A 13,196-nucleotide genomic window follows, 5' to 3' on the forward strand; every position below is an offset into this window, starting at 1 on the left:
TGACTGTGTCTCCTCCGAGGCAGACGGCCACCAGTCCTGAAGCCTCACCTCCACCCCTGGGATGTCTGCCTACGGGACCTGCTTGGGCTCCCAGAGACACAGGCTGGTTCAGGCCACCGAAGAGAGAAGGGGGACAGCCTTCTCCTGGCAGGTGGATCCACCCCAGTGTCTGGCCCTCCTCCCAGGGCTACCGGGCTCAGCTGAGTGGATCCATCCAGAGGTGAAACAGGACCTGTCTTTGGGCCCCCGCTGCCTCTGCCCTCTCCTCCCCCTAGGAACCAGAACCCCCTGGGTTGTCGGACTCTCCTGCCCAGAGGGGCAGCTGCTCCTGGTCTACCTGCGCCCACACCCCCCTCCTCTGGGGCCCTTGGCTTCTGGACTGTCTGACCTTCAGTCCAGCTTCAAGAGCCCGGAGGCAAATCCAGGAGGGACGCCTGCTTCCTTGGCGCGGGTGGGACCTGGTCCCATCCTCACGGCCCGGCCAGAAAGCTTTGTGTGCACTGCCTCGTGGGGCTGCCTGTCCCCAGCCAGTGGGAGGGGTCGGGAGTTAGACGGGGAACCAAAGTATCCAGGAGGTTGGGGCGCGGGCAGGACAGGGCAGGAGGGGCGAGAGGTGAGGTGTCGTCATCCCCAAACCAGGCAGGGAGTGTGTGCTGTGTTTGCATTTCGGGCAGGGAAGAGTCTGGCAGATGGAGGCTCTGAGTAGCAAACCCTGCAGGCCAACCTACGAGGGCAGTTCTTCCCTAAGCCAACGGGTGGTGCAATACAACGCAACAAACCGTACGTAGCCTTACAATGAACCCGGCAACTGGAAAGGAGATGTCACAGGTTATGGCAACCGAGGCTCGGGGAGCCCGACCCGCCGGCCCAGCCGTGCGCAGTCTGGAGGTGGAGCCAGGGCAGGCTGAACAGGCAGCTCCCGGCCAGGGCGCAGACCATTTCCAGAGCCCACTGCAGCCGGGAGACCTTCCCTACAGAATGGCGTCGGGCCCTGGGTGTCCACCCTGCACACAGCACAACCGTTGGTCCGTCCACCCCTGGGCCTCGTTCACGGCTGTCTGGCCGCCCCTCCCCTCACTCCCTGAGTGCCTGAGTCCCCAGGGCCCCCTTGGCCGAGCCTTCTCCGCACACCTGGCCCTCCTGACTATCCCTGCCTCTCTGAGCACACTGTGTCCTTCCCTGGGGTCTGTGGGTCTGGCTAAGGGGCCCCCTTGTCCCCGAGTGGGCACCCCAGCCAACGCTGATGCTTGCCTTTCCTGCAAGATGGCCCCCCCAGTCCCACCAACTCCAAACTGTGTTGCGTTTACTTCTGGGAAAGAGGCAATGAAGAGGAAGCCCCATTCCGGCCTCACGCGAGGTGCGCGCTGACCCTGTGGACCCAAGGGACCACCGCCAAGAGGCTGGAAGCCTGGCGGGGGCGCAGCCCCTACCGCCACCCCTGTTCCTCGGCCCATCTTCTCTCTTCTGCCATCAAACCCCTCAGCCGCCAACAGAGGAAAAGTGTGGGCCTGATCCCGTCACTCTGGTTCCAAAACCCTTCTCTCTGTCTGTGAAGCGAAGTCAAAGCTGTTTGGCCACCCTTGCAGCCCCTCTGCGATGCGCTCTCCCCGCGAGCCAGGCACTCGGCCCCTTCCCCTGCCCCTGCCCCCGCCCCTCCTCTAGAGCGAGCTCGATCCATCCACCCTGCTCCTTCAATCGGCTCAGCTCAGCTGCCACCTCCGCTGACTCACCAGCCAGAGGTAACCTCTCCCTCCCCAGACGCACCCGGCCTGCAGCTCCTGCCCCACGCCCGGCTGGGCTGAGTGGAGCCGAGAGCACACGCCCGCTTCACTGTGGACCCCAGGCCCCAGCACGTGGCACAGGCTCAGGGGCGTTTACCGGACAGACGGGGGACCATGAGGATGAGTAGACATCCCTCACGGCGGAGGGCAGGGGTCCTCCTTCCGCGTCCCGACACTTCACCACAAAGCGCTGAGGCAACAGCAAAAGGCAGGGTGGGGGCGGGCGGCACCAGAAAGCAACAACTCCATGCCTTCCTCACCCCCCCACAGCGTGCGTGTGTACACACACGTGTGCACGTACACGCCCGTGCACACCTGCGTTCACACACATGTACACACACACGCACACGATCACACGTGCTGCACGTGCAAAAACACGTGCATACACACATGTGCCTGCCTGCATGTAAACGCACTCACACGCACTCGGGTGTACACAGACCTGTGCACAGACAGCACACACATGCACATGCTTGTGCACACTCACATAACACACACACATACACACAGAAGCTCAAGAAGTTTCATAAAGCTTGTTTTTGTTTCAGCCCCCCCAAGAATGAGGAGACAGCAGATGGTCCCTGGGAAATAAAGACGGTCACGGCCCTGCATCTGTCACAGAGGCTAGCTGAAGGCTCAAGCACGCTCTGCCCTGCCCAGTCGTGGGGTACAGAGCCAGCCTGCTCAGCTGCCTCAGCCGAGCCTCCCGCCGCCCCAGCAGCTCGTGGGAGAAGCAAGTCTGAGTGTCAGTTGCAGGTCATGGCTGTGCTACTTCCAGACTGGGGGTCTTGTGTTATCTTGCATGGTATCTTGCTCTGGGCTGAGGCTCACATTTTGCTATCTACTCTTCTATAAGCACTTCACCATATTCCTGAATGCCTATGCCTTCCAGAGGCCCCAGTTCTAGAACTCTGGATTTGGGAAACAGTCAGCCACCTCTGTGCCCAATCACAAAGCTGCAGTCGGACCCAAGTCCACGTCTTGTATGTCTTAATTCTGCTCCACCTGGGGCTGACTGGGGAGGTGCCGGGCCTCCAGTCCACAAGGATCTGGGAGACGTCATCCCCCTCCCGCAGGCCTGCACTGACTCGCCTTTGCCTGTTAGGCCGAGTCGTGCTCTGTACAACATCCCTGTCTTGCTCCTCTAGAAAACAATATGCCCAGAAGCAGCGGCATCTCTTTAGAGCACAGCCAGGATGACCCTCCTGGAATGAGCCTCAGTCCTGCCTCAGCTGGACTCTCTCCCGCCGTCTGCCCGACAAGGACCAGGCCTTGGGTGTGGTGAGTCTCCCCTCCAGTCTGACTGGGCCCTCTTGACCAGAGAACCCAGGAATACCCCTGAGCCTGTGGACTCCAGCGTGTGCTGCGGGCAAATGTGCTGATGCCTCAGAAAAATGAGAGGACTCTCCACGACCAGGAAAAATCACATACATGAACCATAAATAACAGCCAGACTTGTTCTACACTGTGTGAAAACTGTACATTTTCCACTGCTCTGGAACAGACTCAGAGTTGCTCTGGGCCTGCAAGAGCCCCGGGGCCCTGGTGCTGCCCAGACTGGAAAGGGCCTCACAGAGCACCTTCTGGCTCCTCCAGAAGGTGATGGGATGGGGGACCCAGGGAGAGTGCGTAAGAAGTGGGTACGGGAGCCCGGCCAAGCTCCCCGGCTTCGGGGGCCCGGGGGGTCAGAAGCTCCAGAGCGCCCCCCGTGCTGAGCTTGGATCCAGAGTCCCAGGTGCGCTGGGGCGGCAGGGTCCTCCCACGAGGACACCGACCGTCGCCTCCAGGCCTCAACCGCGCAACAGGTGACCAAACACAGAGCTGCGCCACAGGGACGCGGGCAGGCCAGGGAGCCTGGGGGGGGGAAGCGGCTGCACCCCAGCTCCACGGTCTTCTCGTCCCCCTGGAGCCTCCGCCCCGGTGCACGGTCCACTCCCGGGCTCACCGTGAGTGACGTGCGGAGCAGGCCTGGGTCTTACCGACGGCCAGAGCTCTCGGGCCCTCTGCGTCCTGTGTTTTGCTGCAGAGAGTACACCCTTAGTAACTCCTCGAGTCCCGGATCGAGAGGGTGAGTGAATGAACGATCAAGGGAATGAGTGAGCGATGAAGGAACAGACAGACGGGCCGGTGGTGGATCCGCGCTGCCGTGCCGACCCCGAGGACGAAACGTCACGGGTGTGCAAGACTCTCCCACGAAACACAGTCTCCGCCGCCTCCTGACCCCCAGCCACGCCCTTAGGACACCCTTGCTCCGTCGGGAAGCAAATCGCCCGTCACTTACGCAACAGCAGCGCAGTCACACTTTTTTACCAAGGCCAAAGGGCCTCAATCACACTAGACCCTTCCTGGCAGCTCATCTGATTTCAGTAAAACTTTAGCAAGAACCCTCTATTCGCGGCTTGGGATGGTGACACAGAGGTGCACTTGGCTCTTGGCGTCAAGGAGATGGCAGGGAGGGAGGGCCCTGGGTCCACAGAGGAGAACGTCCCAAGGCCCCACGTTCTGTCCGCCCACAGAGGCCTCAGAGCTCCACAAGAACGGTGGGGCCCTGAGAGAAGGTCCTTCTGTTTCCACACGCTCTCCACGACCCCAGATGTGAGAAGACAGTGAGCTCCCGTTCAAGAGGAGCCCTGAGTCTCAACCCCCTGGAAACCTTTCATGACCCCCAGGTAACCTCCGAAGGGCTGGACTGAGGGTCTGAGAAGAGGGTTTCTCAGCCCAGGGAGCTGTGTACAAGAACCCAAAGTGAGATTGAGCGCACGCCCTGGGAGGGGGGCTCAGCGGCACCCCACGGGGAGCAGGATGGGACCCTAACCCCCAACCAAAACCCAAAGGGGGGACGCTCGCTTGAAACATGTCTGCAGCCACCAGCCCTGTGCTGAGATCCGGGGGTGGCAGGGACCACCCCCGAGGACCACGCAGCTTGGGGCTCACTCACCACGCAGCCGGGTCGTACTCAGCCCAGACCCGGATGAACTCGTCCAGGTGGTGCGGCCCTAGGATGGAAGAGTCCCGCGTAAGGTACTCAAAATTGTCCATGATCACCGCCACAAAGAGGTTCAACATCTGCAGGACAGGAAGGAAAACAGGTGACATCCAGAGACCTCAGCCTGCCCTCCCCCACCTCGCCACCTGCAGCCGAAGTCTCCGTGTGAGGCGGTTAGGGCAGCAGACGTCCCCGACCCAGGCAGGGCCTGCCCAACCCGCTCCCTCCACAGCCTTGCAGAGGGCTTCTCAGGCCCCCTGTACACCGCCACCGCCACCGCCACCAGCAGCACCCTTCCCTGGGTTCTAGGTCCCACAGGCTGACCCCAACCCAGTACTTGTCCTCTGAAGGCTTCCGTTCTCTACTTCTCCCACCCCATCCTCATTCAGGCCCAGCATCTCCTGTCCATGATCTGTCTTGCTGTCTAGGTTAATCTTCTCCACTGTGTGGTCCCCACCCTGTCCCCTTCTCAGGTAAACCTTCAAGGAAAGTAGTAACTTTGGACTTAATAGTTTGGGCTCTAGAGAACTACAGCTCAGGTATTTTGTTTTGTTTTTTTAAACTGAGTTGAAATTCACTCAACGTACAATTAAGTCTACAATTCAGTGGCGTTTAGTGTACGCACAAAACTGTGCGACCACCACTTCCCTAGTTTCAAACTCTTTTCATCACTCGTAAATACCCTGCACTCCTAAGTAATCACTCCCCATTCCTCCGTCCTCCCATTCTCTAGAAACCACCAATCTCCTTTCTGTACCTGTAGATTTGTCTATTTTGGATATTTCGAATAAAAAGATCCATACAGTGTATGACCTTTTGTGTCTGGCTTCTTTCACTTAGTGTGATGTTTTCAAAGTTCATCCATGTTGCAGCGTTTGTCAGAACTTCCTTCCTGTTTATGGCTGAATAATATTCCTTTGTAGGTATGTACTACAATTTGTTTATCCGTTCATCCACTGATGGACATTTGGGTTGTTTCCACCTTTGGCTGTTATGGTTAATGCTGCTATAAATATTCACGGACAAATTTCTGTGTAGACATATAATTTCAATTCTCTTGTGTACGTACCTAGGAATGGGATTTCTGCGTCATATGGTAATTTTTTGAGGAACTTCCAAACTGTTTTCCACAGAAGCTATTGCTTTTTACACTTCCATCAGCAATGTACAAAAGTTCCTATTTCTCCATGTCCTCACCAACACTTGGTATCTTCTGTTTAAAAAAAAAAAAATTATTCTAGCCGTCCTCGTGAGTGCAAAATGGTATCTCATTGTGGTTTTTATTTGCATTTCCTTAATGATCAAGGATGTTGAATGTCTTTATGTGCTTGTTGGCTGGCCAGTTGAATATCTTCTTTGGAAAAATGACTATTCTGATTCTTTATCCATTTTTATATGGTTGTTTCTCTTTTTGTTGTTGAGTTGTAGGAGTTCTTTATATATTTTGCATACTAACCCCTTACAAAATTTCTCCCATTCCTTCTGTTGTATTTTCATATTTTTATAATATCCTTTAATGCACAAAGTATTAAATTTTGAGTAGTTCAATTTTATCTATTTTTTTCTTTTCACGCTTATGATTATGATGTCAAATCTAAGAATCCTTTGCCAAATCTGAGGTCATGAAGATTGGTTCCCTATGTTTTCTTTGAAAAGTTTTACAGGTTTAGTTCTCACACTTAGGTCTTTGATCAATTTTGAGTTAATTTTTTCACATGGAGTGAGGTAAGGGTCCAACTTCATTTTTTTGCATGTGGATAACCAGTTAGCTCCTCCCCATTTGTTAGAGAAACTGTTCCTTCCATATTGAATGGTCTTGGCATCCTTGTCAAAAATCAATTGGCCGTAGATGTTTGGGTTTACGTCTAGACTCTCAATCCTATTCCATTGCTCTATATATTTATCATTATGCCAGCACCACATTGTCCCCCACCCCCAGGCTTTATTAAGGTGGAATTGACAAAATTGTAAGATTCTTAAAGTGTACATTGTGGTGACTTGATATACATATACATTGTGAAAGGATTCCCGCCATCTATTAACTAACACATCTATCACCTCACATGTTTATCTTTTAGTGATAGAACATTTAAGTTCTACTCTCTTAGCAAATTTCAATTATAGAATACAGTCTTTAAAACTATACTCACCATGTTTTACATCAGATACTCAGACTTTGTTTATATAGCTGAAAGTCTGTACCCTTTTATCAATCTCTCCTTATTTCCCCAATCCCCAGGCCCTGGCAACAGCTTTTCTACTCTGTTTCTGATTTTGACTTCTTTTAAAAAAGATTCCACATATAAGTGATACTACGCACTATTTGTCTTTCTCTGTCTGGCTTATTCCATTCAGCATAATGCCCTCAAGGTCCATCCATGTTGTCACAAATTGCAGGATTTCCTTCTCATGGCTGAATACTGTTCAATTGTGTGTGTGTGTGTGTGTGTGTGTGTGTGTGTGTGTGTGTGTGTGTGTGTATCACATGCTCTATATTCATTCATCTGTTGAGGGACACTTAGGTTGTTTCCTATCTTGGCTATTGTGAATAGTGCTGCAATGAATATGGGAGTGTAGATGTTGCTTCAATATCCTGTTTTCATTTCTTTTGGATATATACTCAGAAATGGAGTTGCTGGATGAATGGAATCAACAGAATAATGTCGTGCCTCGACTCACCCTTGACATGTCCAGGGAGGGTTGGTCCTGTGGATGGTGTGGCATCATGAATGTGGCTTTCTATGGAACCTTATTTCTGCAGCCAGAGCACACTGAAGCCAACCTGGTGGGCTCAACCTTGCACCCAGGATTGGCTGGCTCTTGCAGCGCCCGATGTCTTTGAACTCCATAGAGACCAGTGTCCCCACTACCTACAAGATGGGTGACTCTCCAGAAAGCCTTCCTTCCCCACTGCCCACCGTGGGTCTTCTGAGGTATCAGGGAATGACCCCAACATGCAAATCCTCTCCTTGGTTTCTGGCAACTAGTGAAACACTAGTTTCATAGATTTTTCTGTATTTTTCTATCAATATGCAAGCTCATCTGTCTCAAATGCACACCTTTCCCAACTACCCCAACCTTCTACTGCACCTTCCCAAGCTCACCGTTCACCATCGACAGAAATTCTTTTATCTTCATCTTCCCTGAACATTCTTCATTTCCTATTGCTCTATAGGTGAGACACTGATATCCCCAAGCATTTCCCATTGCTCCAGGTGAAACACTGATATCTCCCAGCGTTTCCCATTGTTCTAGGTGGAACACTGATATCCCCCTCCATCCTCTTAAGAAAAAAGCCTGCTGTTTAATAAGGCTCGTGGTCTACCAACCTCCCCCTGCTTCCTGGGAAATGCGCACCCGACTTGCTATATTTGTCCCCACATCTACTCTTAAATCTTGTTGCTGTTAATACCCACAGAGATGGGTCAACTGGCCTCTCTGATCCCTGACCTCCCCCCAGCCTCCTGCCATCATCTCAGCCCCTTACTTGGATGACCGTGCAAAACAACTCATTACCAGTGACTACCAATGAACATGACCACTACCACTTCCAAAGTCTTAACCACAGATGTCTCACGCTCTGCCCACAGCTCCTATCCTTCGGGCTCACTTCATCGAATACTGGTGTCCCATGGGGACCTCTGATCCAGTGGTCCTGCCCCCAGGCCTGATCCCACATCCAGCACTAAAATGATACGTTTACACACATCGTTTTCTTCCTCCTTACACTTGTCTGGTAAGTCCCAACTCTGAATAACGCACTTTGCTACCCATGGTGCCAAGTAGAGAATATGGACCGAGAAAAGCACAAACTCTGCTGGCTGGTCCTGCGTGAAAGTTATGACTGTAAATCTGAAGTGTCTGCTCAGCACTGCCCACTGTGGAAAGGAGCTGTCCACTCCTGCTATGCTCTTTGCTTCTTATTCTCTCTTGAACCTGCTGCAGTAAGGCTTTGATCCTAACACTCCAAATAAATTGCTCCTGTGAAGGGCGCCCATGGCCTCTACCTTTCCACACTCCATGGACAATTCCCAGTCATCATTTTACTTTACCTCCCAACAATATCTCACATGGTTGATGGTCCCCTCCCACTAGGGACACTTTCTTCCCTCGGTTTTTAGGGGATTGCCCTCTCCTGGCTCTCACCTGCCTCACTGCTCCGAATCAACTTCTGGGTCCCATGCTCCTTTCTGTCTCCTAAATGCCCCCAGGGCTGACTCTTCAGCCCTCTTCTCAAACCACACTCTCCATAGGTCAGCGCTCCTCGAACTTAGCACACACAGAATCACCCGGGGAGCTTCTTAAAACCGATTCCCGGGTCCCTCTCCCAGAGTTCCTCATACAGCAAGTCTTGGAAGGGACCCAGGAATCTGCATTTCTACCCACTGCTCAGGCGATGTTTAAGCCGTGGGTCTCTGGGCCACACAGGGACCTAGAGGGTGTCATCAAGCCTGATGGATACACCAAATACTAACGACGACGAATTCACACCTCCAGCCCAGAGGCCCCCACACGTCTCTACCCCCTCCCTCCTTATCCCCATACCCACGGCTCCCCAACCTTTCCGTCTCGGGGGAAGAACCACTCACTCCATCACCCCAGCAAACCCCAGAAGGCAGCGTGTTTCCCTCTTTCTCTCTCATGCTTATGTTCGATCATCAAGTGTGTCAGCTCTACCTTTACCATGCAGCCCAAGTCCACACAACTTCCTTCACGCCCACCCTCTCCAACTGTCACCTCCAGTTATCTCCTGCTCACTTACAGCCTCTCCTGACCAGAGGCCAGAAGCCAGAGTGAGGTTTTAAGATGCCAAGCAGAGTCACAGGGTCCCAGAGTCTTCTGCTGGCTTGTGGTAAGATCCACACCCTGGGACCTGGCCCGCTGACACCTCCACACTGACCCCATGACTTTCCGTAGCTCACGGGCCCCAGGCAGGCTGGCTGGAATTCTGCTGCTTCGTATCTCATCACCACGGTGCAAGTCCTTCTAGAAGCCGAGACCTGAGGGGCAATCGCCCTACAGAAACTTAAAACCCCTTCCACAGAAGTGAAGGCAGGCCTGCAGGAGCGCATTACCCAGTGGGTCCTTTCGGGATTAATGAGGTCCTCATCTCTGGGGAAACGAGGACCGTCAACGTGGAATCAGCTCTCACGTGACGTGGATCAAACTCAGGGACCAGCGAGAGACGCGGGGGACCCGAGGCGGTCTGAAATAGGCAGATGCAGGCGACGGGACGGGCGCCGCGTCCAGGACTCACCAGAAAGGAGCAGAGGAAGATGAACGAGACAAAGTAGAAGTAGGCAAAGTCGCTCCCGCACTCGGTGGCGTTGGCGAGCGGGTCGCAGGCCTGGTGGCCGAGGCAGGACAGCATGATCTCGTGCCAGGCCTCCCCGGTGGCGCTCCTGAGGAGAGGGCAGAGTGTGAGGCCCAGGGAGGGAGCCCGGGAATTCGGGAGAGCCGCGCTCCTTCCCACGGGATCCTGCGCGTGGCTGAGGTCTGTGTGTCAGATGTTGCTTCTTAAAAAGACACCTCCGGCAGCAGCTTTTCAAGCTGATCATAATTGGGAAAGCACTAGTTACGGGAAAAGAATCCACCGCACCAGAAGTCAGCACCGTGGCGAGCTCCCCTCTGTGGGCTCCGATGTCCTCCCCAGCACGCCGTCCCCCCGGATTGAGGACACAGCGACTCCACCCTTCCCACGGCTCAGGCCAAACACGCGGGCGTCACCCTCGCCTCCTCTCTCACCGTGTCTTGATCATCAGCTCATCGGCCTTCAAACCAGCCAGACACGTGCTACCCCCACCTCCCTGGGCTGCGGCAACAGCTTCTTAACTGGATGCTCACTCCCCACCGGCGGCCCAGGGATAAGATCAACGACGGCTCAATGACCCCCTCACTCCCCGCAAAAGTTAAAATCCACGTGACTGCCCACAGCCTGCCCTTTCCCTGACCTCGCTCCCTGCCGTGGTCCCCACTCACCCCACACCGGCCACCCCAGCTTCTCCTGCTTCTCGAACACATCAAGAACACCCCCGCCCTGAGCAGCTACTACAGAGGCCCCGCCTGCGAGGACTTTTGCTTCTGCGCGTGAGGCCAGCACCAGGGGCCAGATGTGCACTGGAGCTGCGGGTGGGCCAGAGGCCCGGGTCCCCCGCTGTGCCCCTGTGTGGTCAGCCCCGGGCAGAAGCTGGGCCCACTCCCTACGGACGACGGCTGGTGCAGCCCGTGCCAGGCCTGAATGATGAGGGTGCCCGCATGTGACACCAAGATGAGGAAGGGAGATCTTTGAGATCAAAGTCTTAAAACCAAGGATCACTTCACATCTTTTGTGGCACCAGGCAGGCTATTAATAAACCAAGAAATAAAGTTAATGTAATAGCTAAAGTCCAGAGAAACAACACTATCTGGGGAAAGTGTAAGGCTAAGGATGCTTGTTCATCTGCTGCAAAGAACAAGTCAAAAACTCTTTCCAGGCAGCTCAGTGAAGCAGGCCTGATCTGAGCTCACCCTCCATATAAAGAAGAACTCCCACGGTGCCCAAAATGCATCTGCATAGGGCGGGATGTGCTGGGGGTCCCGAAGGGTGGGCCTGGCAGCAGCCCACCCGATACATTTACGTAAGTGAACACAGGTGGTGAAACCTCAGGAAAGGGCCCAAGGCAGGGTGTGCTGTCAGGGCCCCTCCACCATAAGTCACTACAAAGAGCTCTTTTCTCCCCTCCTAGGGTCATGGTGAATGAGGGAGACACGCTCCACTCTCTGGCCTCCACCCACAAGTGTATTGTCAAGCCAGGGGGGTGGACAGCCCCAGCCCACGGGTGTCCACACCTGACAGCCACGGCTGGGGAGCCGTCCCCCACACATGTGCGCAGGGAGGCCTCCGAGCTGACACCAGCCTGTCTTTCTCCAGGCCCCGCCCTGGTGCCCCCCTTGGCTGTACCCCCGAGCCTCAGGAACTGCAGCTCCCATCAGAACGGCACTTCTGGCCGGTTGGGTTACCTGGGCCACTGAGTGGGTACAAGCTGCTGACAGCAGCTCTCCACTGCCCTGCTTCTCCTGATAGCACAGATCCCCGGAATCACGACGGTGAGCAGACGGGAAGCCTGGGGCTGGCACACCAAGAAAAGCCCTTTGGACACCTTCTGTCCTCCCAGACCTCTCGGGCGACAGCCCCACTGGAGGCCTTGCAGCTGCCACCAGGGAGCAGAGACAAGGTGGCGGGGGTGGGCCCGGCCTGGTGCTCTCAGGCTGACCTCCTCGGGGCCTCCCCTTCGGTCTGTCTTGAGGCCCAGGAGCCCTTAGGGAAGAACAAGCAGTAAAAGAGGAGAAACTGGAAAGGTCCACTGTGGAGAAGCCAGCGTGACCAGGGCTGGCGGGGGGGGGAGGGGGGTGGTCCCATCCTGAGTGAAGAAGCCACTGAGCCTGGACCCACCTCCCCACAACGCACCTGAACAGCAGCATCAAGGCTTGTAGAAACGTGCGAAAGTTGTTGTGCCGGTTGATGCTGGTGTCGTCGTCCAGGGCGATGTTTCCAAACACCTGAAGTGGAGAAGAAGGCTGCAGACCACTGCTGCTGGGTCTTCAGGAGCTGCAGCCGGGCAGGAGATGGTGTGTGTGCACGTGTGCACCCACATGGGACAGGACGCTGCCCTTAGCCAGAGAACCCCGACAGAAGCCGCCACCACTGTTGCCGGGGCTGGTGGCTTCCAGCTCCAGCAGCGTCTGTGCATTTCCAGGGCAGAGAAAACCTCTGGAGAGGCAAACGTGTCCCTGTCCCACGGCCCAGCGTGCGCTGGCTCCGGCTCTGAGCCTGTCCAGGGATCTGCCAGAGTGACTAGTAAAAGGGAGACCCAGAGCTAAGTTTTGGTGGGCTCTGCCAGACAGAAGAAGGGAAGTGTTTTAAAATTCACTCTCTCATCAGTGACTCCAAACCAGTAATTATACTGATATTCCGATACGTCACTTGAACGTTTCTCTTTACACTTCTGTGCAAACATCACGATGGACTTTCTATCCATTTTAATATCTTTCTTTCAAGGTTAGAAATGCAAATGAGTCCCTAACTCTAAGTAGCTTAAAATCTGGAATCCAGATGAAAATTTATGAATCATCATAGATCCGTCAAAAATAAAGATCAGTGACATATGTCTTTGTATGCCCACAGAACAAAGCAAGAAAAAAAAATATGTTTTAAACAGCATCAGATCTCAGCAAATTTTAAGCAAGACAACTTTTCAACCCCTGAAAATAGAGTTTAAAAATCAGTTTTCAGCTAACCTTTAGACACTGTCTCCTTCCGCTACAAATTAACATTTGAGTCCATCTCCCATCCCTACTATTGGAAAGTGGCCAGATGCCAAAGGCATCAACTGGGACACTGCTTTGTGTATTTTAAACATTTTCCCAAATAGCTGACAAAGCGTTCTTTG

General features: G+C 54.1%; 1 protein-coding gene across 6 annotated transcripts in view; it reads right to left on the reverse strand.

Annotated features, from left to right (window-relative positions):
- The window catches only part of CACNA1B (calcium voltage-gated channel subunit alpha1 B), a 194,564-nt gene that overhangs the window by 18,361 nt on the left and 163,007 nt on the right, over nucleotides 1-13,196 (reverse strand). For all 6 annotated transcript variants that reach the window (XM_067040195.1, XM_067040194.1, XM_059073189.2 and 3 more), the window contains 3 exons: nucleotides 12,215-12,306; nucleotides 10,025-10,169; nucleotides 4,720-4,847 (listed from right to left, as the gene is read on the reverse strand). In XM_067040195.1, the coding sequence (XP_066896296.1) occupies nucleotides 4,720-4,847; nucleotides 10,025-10,169; nucleotides 12,215-12,306 (365 nt within the window). The remainder of the gene's footprint in view (nucleotides 1-4,719; nucleotides 4,848-10,024; nucleotides 10,170-12,214; nucleotides 12,307-13,196) is intronic.

Source organism: Kogia breviceps, chromosome 8 (genome assembly GCF_026419965.1).
Source record: "Kogia breviceps isolate mKogBre1 chromosome 8, mKogBre1 haplotype 1, whole genome shotgun sequence".
Classification (NCBI taxonomy): Eukaryota; Metazoa; Chordata; class Mammalia; order Artiodactyla; family Physeteridae; genus Kogia; species Kogia breviceps.